The following is a 16579-nucleotide window of genomic DNA, read 5'->3' as shown; positions in this document are numbered from 1 at the left end:
GAATCTGAAGCCTTCCTGTAAGAGGTGTGCCAAAAAAGAGGGCCTTCCGTTAAAAGTACATCTGACAGTTTCAGAGTAGAAAATTACATTAAAAAATAATGACACTTTTGCTGTCATTGTTTGTAGTTATATATATTCAGTTTAAAAAATGCATCTAAGTCACTTAAGACTTGACAATTTTACACAGATATTCAAACTTGGAAACTATTAATAATGTGATTTTTGTTATGGAAGCTTAATTCTATTTGTGTCTCACCACTGAGTTGCAAGTTTCTGGGTTCAAGTCCCACTCCAGGGGTTGAGTAATAGTGCACTGTCAGAGGTGCCATCTTTCAGATGAGATGTTAAACCAAGGTTCCATCTCCATCTTGGTTGGATGCAAAAGGTAAAAAAAACAGAGGTATAGCAGCACAGTTAAAAGTGCAGCTGCCTTCACTCAGAAGCAACTTTTGTCACCCAAGTTTCTGAAACACAACTTGTGGACTTTATGAATCTGAGGAGTTCTAGTTCTTTGCGGATTTCTTTAGCAGAGTTCTTTGGGGCGGTCAGGTAACGCTTTGAGATCGTTAGGAGTAGACATTAATGTGCTTAAAACGTGGATAGGTTCGATTGAATTGTCAAGTCATTTAAATCCCCTGTTCTTTAAATTTTGATGAAAACCAGCCTGCATCTCTCAGTTGAAAAAGAATCGGTGCTTGCAATTTCAAAAGCTGTTTGTTGACATAAGGCTGAAGGCTATGGTATTAGTGCTATCATTATGGTATTAGTGCTGCTTGACTGCTTCCACAACCGATCATTATCACATTGGGAGACTTGTAACTTCACAGTTTGATTGATAGCTCCAAGTGGTTAGAAAGGACTCGGCAGCGTAAATTCGATAATGAAAGGACAATGATCTGAGAAGTTTTACATCTGAAATGTTAATCTGCCTTTTCTCTTTTCAGCTGCTGCTGGATCTGCTGTGTAAATCCATTATTTTCCATTTTGAGGTTTCTGGTATTTGCAGCTTTTTTTTCTTTCCATCCGAATAAGCAGGAGTGTACTTACTTGTAGAGGGTCATCTGCTTCCATTTCAAATGCTGGTATCTTTTCAGACCAAGGAATAAATTTTTTTGTTTCAGGATCAAGGTAATAATCAAACACAGTTCCCTGGGATGGAAGTTTAACAGCTTTCATTTCTTTGAACCACCAATGACTGAATTCAACACGATAATCTACCAGCTGAAAGAAAAAATCAATAATTACGTTAATTGTTTCATACAGTCTAACTTATGACTGAAGAGCCGCTGCCTTTACATGATTCTATAAATGGATTTGATAAAGATTTATGCGCTGCAGGATAATCTAACTGAACAGTAGCTCCAAGTTGGCAGGAGTGCAGTGAAAGACTCTGAAAATGGGCCAGGACTCATAGCCCTGATGTCAGCTTTTGCTTGGAGATTTCAGGAGGCTTGGTCTGGGCAGAACCCATCTGCACCAAATATGGACCCGGAATTAGACAGGGTCAGACCAGTGACAAGAGCGTCCTATGTTAAGAGTTCATGCTCCCTCAATCTCAGTAGGCCTCAGGACAAGGTTGAAGGCTAGTACGCCCAATGTGGTGAGGTGCACTGGTCTACAAGAGGGCAGGTGGGCCCCACAAGGAAGGTAGACGAGAATGGGAAAAGGCTTGGACCTTGGAAGAACAGTTCAGTGAAAAATAAAATAAAAAATTCACTCCCTTACACAGGACATTGAAAGTGCATAAGAAACATTTCTCCAGGTGGAGAACCAGGCACTCTCACATACCAATCGGATGACTACAAACTGCCATTTGTGGTCTGTGTGGGCTAACAGATCCCTGAGATGCACCTTGATGGCATGGATACTCCCATTTTGAACATAGAAGAGTTGCATTCCCAATGATCCTGCATACTCCGGTGGTGCCAGCATTGGAGAGCTTTATTGGATGTGGTCCCAGCATAACTGCCTAGATTATTGCCCATGCATATTCAATGCCAATAACAATTTAATTTGAAATATGTATCGAAACCAGAAGTTAACTAAAAGTGCACATTCAAGCAATTTTATCAAAATCACTGCCTCGAAATTCCATGCATTTGATCATGCTGAGTTTGCACCAATGTGAGCTGTTGAACTAAATTGGAGTCGACCGAATCTCCCTGGTAACTGGTAAACAACCTTAATACAATGTGCTCTTCTGCAGCCACCTCTGGGCTTCCTTCCTCCACTCTTCTTCAGTAATTAAGTTACTGCTGCAGCTCCTCCAAGTGAATGTCTTTTTCTATAACAAGGGGCAGGATATTACCAGGGATGGGGGATGGGGGGGTGGGGAAGGAGGAGGTGTGCCGATGGCTCGCCCTCCTGGAACCAAAGTCGGCACGGAGCTGATCCACTTCACGCCAGCCTGCCCCACAGCCATAACGCACTGCGGGTGGGCTAAATTGTGGCAGTGCGGGGCTTCTGCCCCTTACTGAGAAGGAAGTCCCACCCTTGGGAGCTGCCCACCAATCCAACTGATCAGCAGCTCCATCAGTCCCTACAGAGCCAAGAACGCATTAATAGGCTTTGTCGGGACTGCAGCCAGTAAGAAGGCAGACCATGGATCCTGAAGCCAGGTATGCCTGGGGTCTTGGACAGGGAGGGTTTGGGCAGTTTAGGGAAGTGTGTGGAGTAGAGGTGGTGTGTTCAATGGAGGTGACGGGTAGAAAGAAAGTGGGGTTTTAGCTTAGGTAGGCTGCACCCCGCACCCCCACCCCCCGATCCACAAAGGGTACCTCCCAAAGATAGCAAACCCCCCCCTTCCTTCCTGCCCTTTGAAAAGGTTTTATTTACTCCCGCTCAACTGCCCACGCCGACCACTTTTGGCGAGGGCAGTGTATTATTCGTTATGTGCTTATATATGATGGGAGGGCTGCCGATTTTGGTGCCCGCCCACACCCTGCATTATGGGGCTGAGGTCAGGTCAGGGCAGGGTGGTGGGGTGGGCCCTATTTGACATGCCCTCCTGCCCACCCAGCCCCTGGCTGAAAACATGCCTGGCAGGGGGCATGTAAAATGCAGCCCAAGGTTGTGCAGAATGCAACTTACCATGATAATACTGAACATCTGCTGCACAATGAAACCAACCTGTCCATGGTCAGAAGTGCTGCTTCAGAATTTGAATTTGAATTCATTGCTCAATGATGATTCTGATGGAGATATGGGCCTTATTATGCATAGCTCTGCATGGATTTGAATGCCATAGAGTCATAAGCCAAGGCACCAGTTCCCACAAGGCTTCACTCCCACATGCCAGCCTTTCACTGACTGGGAACTTTAAAAACAAAAGGTAGATTGGAAGACTGCTTTAAATTTAAGATGACAAGGGGCAGAATTTTCTGGCCTGTGATCGGTTCCGCGCCGCCATTTTACGGGGGCTGACCAATTAAAGCCCACCCAGCAGGAATCACTGCTCCTGAGGACAGTGGGAGTGGGCGGGCGGCGGCGGGACTGCAATGACGGCCAGGTCCAATGGCGACCCGGTGGCCTGTTTTAAAAAGCTGCTGCAACCTTTCAAAGGCTGTCAAACATGGCTGCTGGAAGGGGTCCCCAGAGCGCTGCTGGTGAGCAGGCCAGGCAGGAGGGTAGGGCACAGGGGCACTGTGCCCCTTGTTTTTCCGATGATTGCCTTGTTGCCCTCCTCGAGGAGGTGGCTGCACGGTGGGAGGTCCTTGTACCCCAGGACGGGTGGAGGAGGCCCCCCCACATGACCAAACGTGCCTGGGAGGAGGTGGCGGAGATAGTGAGCTCCCGTGACGTGACGCAGCGCACCTGGATCCAGTGTCGCAAACGCTTCAATGACCTCTTGCGCTCGGTGAGTACCATGTTGGCATTGGTCACAACCCAGCAGGTGGGCTTTCCCCCCACCCCCGGCGCCCCACCCCACCCCCCACCAACTCTGAGTGTAGTGACTACATTGAATCAGTGACGGCATGTGTCCTTCACTGGGTGGGCCAGCAGAAATTGCCCATGCCTAGGTCACCCTGAGAGGGTGGTGAAGAGATGGGCTCTGCACCCACAGCATGTGGTACACTGAGGCCCACATTACTGTTTTGGGGCTAACCTGGAGGAGCTGTACCTCGGCGCAGTGCTGGAACTCCAGGACATGTCAAAGTCAGGGTGATGACATGCTGGGAGGGGAGCTTCAAGGTGCGTGGCACCAATCGATCTGCTGTTCTCTGTGCTCCACGTGCATGTGCCTCCTTGCTATGGAAGATTAGACCTTGTGGTGCCAAATGTGATGTAGGCAGCATTTGGCCAAGGAAGGGGGTGGGGGGACAGGTCTGGCATTTTTGTGTGTGTGTTCGGCAGCAGCGGGGTGAGGAGGCACTGGAGCCCTGCAATGTCCCACTCTGGTTGGGATGGGCCAGCCGCGAAGAGAGTCCAGGTACAATTAGCACTAGTCAATGCTCTTCTCTCCTTTTCAGGAGAAGAATGCACATAATGCTGCCAAGCGGGTGAGGACTGGCAGAGAGCCGGCCTAGTTGACGATCATTAGCAGGTCCAATCAGGAGGCCCTAGATCTGGAGAGGCGCCATGCGCCCATGTCTACCAGTGTCAGAGAGGCTGGGGTGCCATGGGCAGGTATGTTTGCCCAGCACTGAGGTCACCATTAGTGTTCCAGCAGCCATGGCAGTGCTGAATGTTCAGTGATGGAAGTTTGCAACATGGCTTGACCATTGCTTATGGAAGGATGAACGTATAATGATCCGGGGAACAGAGACATCGTCTCCACCTTAACTAATCAAATGTCCTTGTTCTTCCTTTCAGCATCAGCGGAGGAGGGCCGGGAGGAGGAGCAGCAGGGGCCCTGAAATCCCGAACTCACCAACGTCACTCCATCTCTGCCAGTCAGGCACCAGCGCAGATACTATTGCCCTCGGTGGGAATTAGATCATCAGCTAGTGTCCCGGGGCACAGCGGTGAGGGCACTTCACAGTCGCTGGAGGAGCTGGCAAAGACAGAGAGTGCCCATTGTGCCAGCAGTCGGAGGACTGCAGGGAACCAGGCACATGCTCAGTCGGTGGCTGATGATGTGCCTCTGGAGTCGTCTGCGACGCAGCAAACGCAGGAAATGCAGCCAGGTGTGTGGGAGCATCTGGTGAAGATACACGAGGCTATGTTTGGGTCGGTGTCTGTGGTGGAGGAGTCTACACGGACCATCGCCAATGCAATAAGCCTCATGGGCGAGCGCCATGCATCCTCCATGGAGAGAGTGACGACTCTCACGGAGAGGCTCCTCTAGAAGACCAATCAGGGCTTCCTGGGATGCGTTCAGCAAGCCCTCACATTGGCATTGACCACTGCTGGTCAGTGCCAGTGTGCGAGATAGTCTGGACACCAAGTTTCCCAGCTCAGTGCCGATCCATCCACAGTGAGCAGGAAGGTCCAAACTGACCTCACAGCTGCACAGCAGCTGCCTCTCATCTCTACAGGCTCCTCTCAGGGCGCTCCAGATGAGGGCAGCAGCTCCTCCGCCACTCTGCCAGTGACCATTGCATCCGATAAGGCTGCAACGACTTGGGAGATGCCAGCTGTGGAGCTGGCAGATCCCTCCCAGGCAGGGCCAGCACAAGCTCCACGAGCCAGAGGACAACCGCCAAGGTCATCGAGGCCAACAGGACAGCAGAGTCAGCAGGCTGTCTCAGATGCCACTCCCAGCGAGGGAGCAGCAGCAAGACATAGCACCCAAAACTGTAAACATAAGGCACCTTAGGCACACCACGGGTTATCACTGGTGCTTTCGTGTTGGCCCACAATGAGGTCTTTACGAGTTGGTGTGACGTTGCACACCTTTGTCATTTTATTCTCTTAAGTTCCTTTTGTTATACCATTAAATTCAGGCATGTCACCATGGCTGAGGGTGCCTCTTCTGACGGTAGATAGTTACCAATAATGTTATGAGTGATTTGTGGGACATTCAGCTTTATTGACAAGGCCCTTAGTTAATGTTCCGATCCAGGCAGATTTTGCACTCCGGGACCAAGTATAGAGCCTGCAGCCCAGGCTTGTCCTGGAGGTCCATCTGTGTTATGCTAGCTGAAGGTTCATTGGGTTAAAGCCTCCTGGGTGTCCCTGCCTCCCTGGAGTATGCTCGGGTCAGCGTCTACCCCCTCAGCATTTCCCTGTGCGTGCTCATCCTCGGACTCACTGCTGGACTCATCGTGTGCAGCCACAGCCACTGTGTCGACGTCTTTGTCGCCAACAGCGCCCCCCCCTTTCCAGCGCAATATTGCGGAGAGCGCAGCATGCAACCCCTATCAGCGACACATGATTTGGGGGGTACTGGAGTGCGTCCCCTGAGCGGTCCAGGCATCGGAAGCGCATCTTGAGAAGGCCGAGGGTTCTCTCCACCACAGCCCTTGTGGAGGCGTGACTCTTATTGTAATGCTGCTCAGCTTCCGTTCTTGGATGGCGGAGAGGCATCATGAGCCACCTTCTGAGGTGATAGCCCTTGTCACCCAGCAGCCACCCATCCAGCCAGGCTGGAGCACTGAAGAGCCCCAGCACCTGGGAGTGTCTGAGGATGTAGGCATCATGGGAGCTGCCTGGGTACCTTGCACAGACTTGCAGAATCTGCATCCTGTGATCACACACTATCTGCACGTTCATGGAGTGGAAGCCCTTCCTGTTGATGAAGGCATCGGGCTCACCTGCTGGTGCCTTAATGGCCACATGTGTGCAGTCTATTGCACCCTGGATGCGGGGGAAGCCAGCAATGGCCGCGAAGCCTCTGGCTCGCAGTGTCTGGCTTGCCTGGTCCCAACGGTAGTGGATGAAGGTCAATGCATGCCTGTAACAAGTGTGGACAGCTGATTGGGAGACACCGCAAAGATCACCCACCGAGCCCTGGAAGGAGCCAGAGGCATAGAAATTGAGGGCACCTGTGACCTTTGAAGCCACTGGCATGGGCTGTCCACCCACACAGTTAGGGGAGATCTCAGGCCCAATCATCTGACAGATATAGTTGACTGTCTTCCTTGAGAGATGGAGCCTCCTTCAGCACTGCACCTCAGGTATATTGAGGTAGCTGCTTTGCTGCCTGTAAACCCTGGCAGCAGGATAGTGGTGTCTTCTGCGGCCCCTTCCACCTTGGACAACCTCTTGGCCTTGCACCCCTTGTGCCTGTGCCTCTCCTCCCAAAGGAGGCTGAATGTGCACTCCTGGCTTCCTCCCTCTTCTAGCCCTCCCTTCCTCCTCAGAGGAGGTGCCTCCAGTGGAGAGTTCAACACCCAGTCCCAGGCTAAGGGAAGGCTTCCTGAAACCTTCAGGCCCAAAAATGATTCTTCACTGCAGAGTGCTGACCTGAAGGTTGTGAGTCCAGTCCAAGCAGCTGGTATGCATTTTGAAGTATTGCACCTCACACAGGCAAGTATCAGTAACTTTACAAATTAAATAGTTGAGAGAACAGACTCGCAATCCCACTGAGTTGTCTTATCCCGCCCACGGATGAGGCTTATACAAATGTCTCCTTCCTGCCTGCCCGTTGTACTTGTGCACCAACCTGAAGATCGCACGGGTGCTGAAAAATCGTCGTCAATTGGTGCCTCAAAGGTCTTAAGTGGCCCGTTAATTAATGGCAGGCACGCATCGGATATCATCATGCGCCCGCCCAACGAAATATCACGATGGCGCGCGGTGACATCGGGATGCTTGCCCGACATCACTGCATGTCATTTTACATGTCAGTGTGCGGGTCCTGCCCCCGCACGCCAACGAGAAAATTCTGCCCATGAGGAAGAAATTGTTGTGTTGTGCCTGTTTTTGTGTGTAATATAGGTGTAAGGCATACTAACGTAGCACCAGGATGGATTGCGTCCAATCCGCACCGGCATTGGGCCCACTGCCAAATTTGTGGGACCCATTTTTTTTTTAAGATGTCTCGGGCAGCCACGTAAAACAAACATTACAATCCTTGAATACATTAATTAGGGAGCAATTGCCAATGAGTGGAACAGGCTTTGGGCCTGATTAACTGGAGGATCTTTAGCAGCCCGAGGTCATGAACTGCAGTTATGACTCTTTTGAATGAAATCTTTCCGCGGAGGCAAGAGTGCTTTCCCCAACTTCACAATCCTGGCAACCGCCCCTGTAGTACTTCCCAACTCCATCATCCCACTCACATCCAAAAGTGTATAGGTGGAAGTCCCACACAGATCTGAGAGCTTCTGTCAACCAGACAGGCAGCCTGAATTTGGTCTTTCTTGTAGGGAAAGCTTTTTTTATTCATTTGCGGGATGTGGGCTTCGCTGGCTGGGTCAGCATTTGTTGCCCATCCCTAGTTGCCCTTGAGAAGGTGGTGGTGAGTTGCCTTCTTGAACCGCTGCAGTCCATGTGGTGTAGGTACACCCATGTAGGAAGCAAGTTCCAGGATTTTGACCCAGTGACAGTGAAGGAACTGCGATATATTTTCAAGACAGGATAGTGAGTGACTTGGAGGGGAACGTCCAGGTGGTGGTGTTTCCATGTATCTGTTGCCCTTGTCCTTCCAGATGGTAGTGGTTGTGGGTTTGGAAGATGTTATCAAAGGAGCCTTGGTGAATTCCGCAGTGCATCTTGTAGACGGTACACATAGATGCTACGGTGTGTTGGTGGAGGAACGAGTGAATGTTTGTGGATGTGGTGCCAATCAAGCAAGCTGCTTTGTCGTGGACGGTGTCAAGCTTCTTGAGTGTTGTGGGAGCTGCACTCATCCAGGCAAGTGGGGACTAAACCATCACACCCCTGACTTGTGCCTTGTTGATGATGGATAGGCTCTGGGGAGTTAGGAGGTGAGTTACTCGTCGCTGGATTCATAGCCTCTGACCTGCTCTTGTAGCCACAGTATTTATATGGCTAGTCCAGTTCAGTTTCTGGTCAATGGTAACCTCCAGGCTGTTGATAGTGGGGGATTCACTGATAGTAATGCCAATGAACATCAAGGAGCGATGGCTGGATTCTCTCTTGTTGGAGATGATCATTGCCTGACACTTGTGTGGTGCGAATGTTACTTGTCACTCATTAGCCCAAGCCTGGATATTGTCCAGGTCTTGCTGCATTTGGACGTGGACTGCTTCAGTATCTGAGAAGTCACAAATGGTGCTGTGCAATCATCAGCGAACATCCCCACTTCTGACCTTATGAAGGAAGGAAGGTCATTGATGAAGCAGCTGAAAATGATTGGGCCTAGGACACTACCCTGAGGAACTCCTGCAGTGACCTGGAGCTGAGATGACTGACCTCCAACAACCACAACCATCTTCGTTTGTGCTAGGTATGACTCTGAGCAGCAAAGAGTTTTCCCCCTGATTCCCATTGACTCCAGTTTTGCTACGGCTCCTTGATGCCACACTCAGTCAAATGCAGCCTTGATGTCAAGGGCAGTCACTCTCACCTCACTTCGGGAGTTCAGCTCTTTTGTCCATGTTTGAACCAAGGCTGTAATGTGGCTGTACTGGAACAGCTTGACTAGGGGCGCGGCAAGTTCTGGAGCATAAGTCTTCATTACTATTGCCAGAATATTGTCAGGGCCCCTAGCCTTTGCAGTATCCAGCGCCTTCAGCCATTTCTTGATATCACGTGGAGTGAATCGAATTAGCTGAAGACTGGCACCTGTGATGCTGGGGACCTCCAGAGAAGGCCGAGATGGATCATCCACTCAGCACTTCTGGCTGAAGATTGTAACAAATTCTTCAGCCTTATCTTTTGCACTGATGTGCTGGGCTCATCCATCATTGAGGATGGGGATATCTGTGGATCCTCGTCCTCCAGTGTTTAATTGTACACCACCATTCACAACTGGATGTGGCAGGACTGCAGAGCTTAAATCTGATCCTTTGGTTGTGGAGTCGCTTAGCTCTGTCTATCACTTGCTGCTTATGCTGTTTGGCACGTTAAGTAGTTCTGTGTTATAGCTTCACCACGTTGACAACTCATTTTTAGGTATGCCTGGTGCTGGCTCCTGGCATGCCCTCTTGCACTCTTCACTGAACCAGGGGTGATCCCCTGGTTTGATGGTAATGATAGGTATGCCAGGCCATGAGGTTACAGATTGTGTTCTGCTCATGCTGATGGGCCACAGCACCTCATGGATGCCCAGTCTTGAGTTGCTAGATCTGTTCGAAATCTGTCCCATTTAGCACGGTGGTAGTGTCACACTACATGATGGACGGTATCCTCAATGTGAAGGTGGGACCTCGTCTTCACAATGACTGTGCGGTGGCCACTCCTACTGATACTGACATGGACAGATGCAACTCCGGCAGGCAGGTTGGTGCGGATGAGGTCAAGTATGTTTTTCCCTCTTGTTGGTTCCCTCACCACCTGCTGCGTATCCTGTCTACAGCTATGTCATTTAGGACTCGGCCAGCTCATCAGTAGTGGTGCTACCGAGCCACTCTTGGTGATGGACATTGAAGTCCCCCACCCAGAGTACATTCTGCCACCCTTGCCACCCTCAGTGCTTCCTCCAAGTGATGTTCAAAATGGAGGAGCACTGATTCATCAGCTGAGGGAGGGCAGTACTAATCAGCAGGAGGTTTCCTTGCCCATGTTTGACCTGATGCCATGAGGCTTCATGGGGTCCGGAATCGATTTGAGGACTCTCAGGGCAACTCCCCCCCAACTGTATACCACTGTGCTGCTACCTCTGCTGATCTGTCCTGCTGGTGGGACAGGACATAGCCAGGGATGGTGATGGTGGTGTCTGGGACATTATCTGTAAGATGTTATTCCGTGAGGATAGCTATGTCAGGCTGTTGCTTGACTATTCTGTGAGACAGCTCTCCCAATTTTGGCACTAGCCCCCAGATGTTAGTAAAGACAAATTTGCAGGGTCTACAGGGTTGAGATTGCAGTTGTTGTTTCTGGTGCCTGGGTCAATGCCGGATGCTCAGTCCGGTTTTATTCCTTTTTTGTGACTTTGTAGCAATTGGACACAACTGAGTGGCTTACTAGGCCATTTCAGGGGGCATTTAAGAGTCAACCACATTGCTGTGGGTTTAGAGCCACATGTAGGCCAGACCAGGTAAAGATGACAGATTTCCTTCCCTAAAGGACAATAGTGAATCAGATGGATTTTTACAACAATCGACAATTGTTTCATGGTCATCATTAGACTTCTAATTCCAGATTTTTATTGAATTCAAATTCTACCATCTGCTGCGGTGGGATTCAAACCCAGATCCCCAGAGCATCACCCTGGGTCTCTGGATTAATAGTCCAGCGACCATACTACTACGTCATTGCCTCCCCAAAGGTGTGACTGCCGCTAACAGATCACCTCCAATATGTAGTTGAGGCTCAAGGAGCAATTCCTGGCAATCCTTGGGCCTCTTAGTTTGAGCGCATGCTGTCTTCACACCGCCAAATGTGAACCCGAAAACAAGCCCCGAGACAAATCTACCCCCATGTGTGCGATCTGGAAATCTAGAGATGACTTGCATAATGCATTGAAAATGGTCATACTTTACATTGATATATCAGATAAACTTATGTAGGGGCACCATATCAGATACAATACAAACAATATGCATGTATCACCTTCAGACTTCGGACTTCAGGATCCTGACGGCTTCTCTACTGTTCCTCTAGGGTCCTTGAGAACTTATATTTACTGATATTGGGTGATTTCTATTCATAGATGGTAGCAGATTTCCCATTCCCTTAGCTTTAAGTAACACAAGGGCAGAATGCAGTGAAGCAATTAGGCACAGGCAGAAAATCATGAGGTCTGATATTAGTGCGCATTCCTCCTCATTTGATCGCCTTCATAATACTCTCCTTTGCAAAAAAAAGACAAAAAAATTTTCCCCCTTGCCTTCTCTATAGATGAATTGTTCTTAAGAAAAGTTTCACTATACATTAATACAAGTGTGGGATTTCGTATCTCCCACATTATAGTTGAAAACTTTTAAATCAAAAAAATCTCAATTTTACATTCCTAAGCCAAAATCAGTTTTCAGGAAAACACAAAAATCCAGTGTATTGCAAAGAAAATGCCTAAGAAAAATGCTAAGGCAGAAATAATTTCCACTCATGTTATCAAGAAATCCCAAGTGGTTCCTTTGAAAACTGACTGCAGTATCAGTGAGCTGGATTTAATGCAGCCCATTGCGGAGGAAATCATGGCAGCTAGGTCCACTTAATCATGGAAGAGGCCTTGCATCAGTCTTGTGGCAGTGGGGAACTTTCCCCCAGTTAAGCCGGAGGGCAGAAGGGGCTAACATGGTATTCCTACCCAGTCAGAGGGCAGAAGAAGCTAACACGGTATTTCCGGCTGCCACTGATGGGGTGTCAATAAGGTTCATTAATGAGCCAATTGACACCCATAATCCCTGAGCCCACCACAATTTAGTGGAGGCCACATGGCTTTCCCGTGGCCTTGGACAGCCACCCAACCAAACCTGTGGTTTTGCCAGTAGCCTCCCAGGGGTGGGGCAGGGGGGGTTGGAGCGGGGGGGTTCCTCACTATCAGGCAACGCTATGTCTAATTGAGGGACCCAGCAGCAAGCAGGGGGGTGGCCGCTGAAAACCACCCCACTTGTTCTTGCCTCCAACCCCTTTGCCAGCCCTTCTCTTGTGACCTCCACCCCACATTCACTCACCTTTTGCCTGGGATCCCACATTGATCCTGGGCCTCTGGTGGGTGCATTGCTGGCAGTGCCACTGCTCCTGCTGGTAGCATGAGGAACTTCCAGCTTTGTAATTGGCTGGCAGCTCTCAGTGAGCAGTGTTTCCGATGCCGGGTTCCTTAATCGCAGGCATTGCCTGACAGTGGCCACTTAAGTGCGTGAAAGGCGCTTGATTCTGTTCCCCACCAAACTGACGGGGGTTCCCTATCAACCCGAAAGAATCCCAGTGAGTGCGTACAATTGCAGGAGGTTTGATGGTGGTCATATTTTATACCACAGCAACTAACTAGTTCTCTGTTATGAAACCTAAATTTACTTTGTTGGAGAGCAGAGACGTCAGGAACTTCAACTCCTTACAGGCCTCAGAGCTTTTGCACATGCACAGACCTACAGCGAGCTGCACTTTGTCATTTTTTCATTCTGTTTTGGCCCAGTGCACCAGTGCATAAGAAAATGGCACATGAAACCCGGGTCAGGTGACCAGGAGCAGCGCACCATCGCAGGCAAGTGTCCCAGGCAGGGGACAGGGAGGGGTCCCAAAAGGAAGTCCCACGGAGGGAACAGAGGCAGGGGACAGAAACAGGTCCCAGTTAAGTTCAGTTGAAAACAGAGGAGCAGAGAAACAGACTCCAAACAGGCATAGGGCTGCAGGGAGCACACTTTAAGTGAAGAAGGCAACTGAATGTTGGTGATTCTGTGCTGTGGGCCGTTGGGGCAAAGGTACCCATTTGGAGCAGGAATGCTCTGCTTGACACAGGCGAAGGTCTGAAGTTGCATTTGTGAGTTGGTGCTTGGGTGTATACTCGGAAATCCAGGCAAACAGAATCTCGGGTGACAGAGGTAAAACCCTGCAAAGTGGGCCGTCATTGTTGCTGTTCAAGTCTAGTAATTGAACAGGGCTCAGGAGAAGCCCTGAAGATCTAAGAAGGCAGCCAAAGGTTGGTGACTCCATCTGCAAGCCGTTGTGGCAAAGCTACCCCTTTGGAGCAGTGGTGCTCTGCTTGGCGCGGCCAAAGAGCTGAAGGTCTGCTTGTGAGTTGGTGTTTCAGTGAATACTTGGGAGTCCAAGGGAACAGAGATTGAAACTCTGCGAGGTGGGCCGTCATTGAAGACGTCCAAGTTGGAGCAACGTTTAGAGAGAATTCCAAGGTGAGATCTTCGAAGGTGAAAATGGAATCCCTCGTGAGAGAAACAGAGTTTCAGTGAGACTGGCTGACTCACAGTCACTGACGGGTGGGTGGATTGTTGAGAAATCAATGGACTCTGACTTGGTCGCATCTGCCATTTATTGTGTTGTGTGGTGTGTTGGACCACAGTAGGCTTGTTAATTCACATATTCCTCACACTTACCCTGAATGTTAGAGTTCAAAATAGATATTGCAAATTGATTTATCTTTCTTGTATAGGAAAGATTATTTTTGTTTGTTGGCTTTCTTCACTGAGCAAGTGTCTCAGCTCTCAAACTTTGGGTGGAATGGTCCCAGATTTGCACAAAATGCGGTAGAGAGAGGGAAAAAGGACGTTTGACACACTGGCCACAACAGCAGGTTTTCGCACAGGATCATCCCATTCCCAGCGCATCCCACATCATTGATAATGCATTCCTAGGAAACACACCGGATCAATGGCAAGGTGGCCTCCGATTTGCCCACCCTGCCGTCACCTCAGGCCTTCAGTAATCTGGGCGCCATGTTGAAAGGGCATCCCTGCATAGAACTAGCAATCTCTAAGGGATCAGAAGTTGTGCGCAACGATCCAAGGTCAACAGTGGTAGGATGGCGGCCGCCATGGAGACCTTGGTCCAGGACATCAATCCTGCACTGTTGCGCAGGCTTAACCCCATACTGATGCCATAGTTGGCCTCCACCAGTGCCAACCTGAGAGGGGTGCATGGCAGCTTGATAACACTCCAGCCTCTGCTTCTCCTCAAGGACTCAGCCAGGGGCCCTAGGGCACCCATAGGGAAGAGGATCAGTAGGTGCATACCCCAAGTGACTCCGGGAGTGTCTGGCCCATATGAATCACTTCTTCCTGTGAATCCACAGGCCGAGGAGGGTGCCACTGCCACACAGCAGAAAAGCAGGCTGGAGCCTCCAAGACTCAGCCCTCCAGAGGACATCTGCCAAGGTCAGCACAGACAGGGCAGAGCAGTAAGCAGGCTGCCTCCACCTCCGCTGTGATGTCAGGGGAGCACCAAGACGTAGGGGCAGGATTAGGAAGGTTAAGAAGATGTAGTTGCACAGCCTCGACAAGGGTGTTCACTACAGTAAATAAACCCCCAAGAATGTCTCTTTGCCTTTGGATCCTCGTTCTGATGAGCAGTGTTCGTGTCATTCAGATGTGAAACCTTGGTTCCTGAACAAGATAAAGGCAGGTGTCTCAGTCCAGGGCCTCTTCCCTGTGCAGTGTGTGACCTTCAGATCAAAGTAATGGTCCGGATTCACACTCACTGGACACATGTGATGCCTGCACCGCAAAGGTGTTTGTTATTGCTGCCAGAATATCATGGCCAGACATCACAGAGTTCCGTCATTCTCTCTGTGTGCACTCAGCACCTTTGTGGTGGGGCTGGTCCCCATCTCTTCAGCATCTGTGACCTGTGATGCTGTGCTCCTGAAGGGGTCATGTGCTGAAGGCTGACAAAGGGTCAGGTGTTTTTAAATTTTCATGGCTGCGTCTCCATGATACGACCCTGATCACAGAGCGCAAGCGAGTTGCCCTCAGCCAGGCAGGAGTCAGGCATTCACAAAGGCTATGTGAAAAACTATGGAGTGTCCTCACTGCATGTCATCATTATCCTCTGGAATCTGGCGACTATTAGGGCCTCCACTGCGTTTCCATGACATGAGCCTGAGCACTGAGGGTATGTGCGCTGCTGTCAGCCACACAGGAGTCAAACGTTCACAGGTGCAAAGTGAGGATGTCAGGACTGTCCTCACTGCATCTCGTCATCATCCTCCACGAATCTTGCGGCTATGAGGGCCTCCCGAGTGCGTCTGCCCCATCTGGCCAATGCGATAGCCTCATCACCGGTATCCTTGCCTAGAGGACCTCATCACCGTCATCCCCTTCGATGTCCTTCTCATTGGAGGATGCGTGCAGCTCCTCCATCTCCTCCTTAATCAGGACCTCCCACTTTTGCAGCGCCAGGTTGTTTACCATGCAACAAGTGACAATGATGTGCAACACCTTCTGGGGGCTGTATTGAAGTGCTCCACTGGACCTGTCAACGCACCAGAACATCATTTTCAAAATGCCTATCGTTTGCTCCACCAAAGTTCTGGTCCAGCATGAGCCTCATTGTACTGTCACTCTGCTGCAAACTGAGGCCACATCAGCCGTGTTCTCTGTGGGTAGCCCTTGTCCCTGAGGAGCCAACCCTGCAACCTCTCTGGACCCTGGAAGATGTCAGGAATCTGAGACCTGCTAAGGATGCAGGAGTCATAGGCGCTCCCTCGGAATCATGCGCAGACCTGCAGGTTGCGTTTGTGGTGGTCGCACACCAGCTGAACATTCAGCGAGTAGAAGCCCTTGCGGGTGATGTAGTTGACTGCTGTTGCCACAGAGATCAAAACACCACGTGAGTGCAGTCGATGGCACCCTGCACCTGTGGGAAACCTGGGATCTGCGCAAATCACAGCGCTCTTGCTTACTGGCTTTCCTGATTCTGGGAAAAATGCACAAGGTTTTCTGCACCTTCACAAACATGGCATCTGTGACCTCCTGGATACACTCGTGTATGGAGGTGTGCGAGATCCTGCAAAGGTCACCTGTGGAGCATGGAAGGAACCACTGGCATTAAGACTGAATGCCCTGGTCACTTTCACAGCCACTGGCAGTGGATGCCCTCCATGTCCCCGTGGCGCCAAATCCTGCAGCTGGTGACATATGTGACTGATCAGTTCCCTAGACATGCACAGACTTTG

General features: G+C 50.2%; 1 protein-coding gene across 1 annotated transcript in view; it reads right to left on the bottom strand.

Annotated features, from left to right (window-relative positions):
* LOC144678871 (dynein axonemal heavy chain 11-like) overlaps positions 1–16579 on the bottom strand; it is a 552140-nt gene that overhangs the window by 245910 nt on the left and 289651 nt on the right. Inside the window, exon 45 of the mRNA XM_078538870.1 lies at positions 1048–1221. Coding sequence (XP_078394996.1) covers positions 1048–1221 — 174 coding nt within the window. The remainder of the gene's footprint in view (positions 1–1047; positions 1222–16579) is intronic.

The sequence above is a fragment of the Cetorhinus maximus genome, chromosome 3 (assembly GCF_964194155.1).
Source record: "Cetorhinus maximus chromosome 3, sCetMax3.hap1.1, whole genome shotgun sequence".
In the NCBI taxonomy this organism is placed as follows: Eukaryota; Metazoa; Chordata; class Chondrichthyes; order Lamniformes; family Cetorhinidae; genus Cetorhinus; species Cetorhinus maximus.
This window is presented reverse-complemented; position numbering and strand designations above follow the sequence as displayed.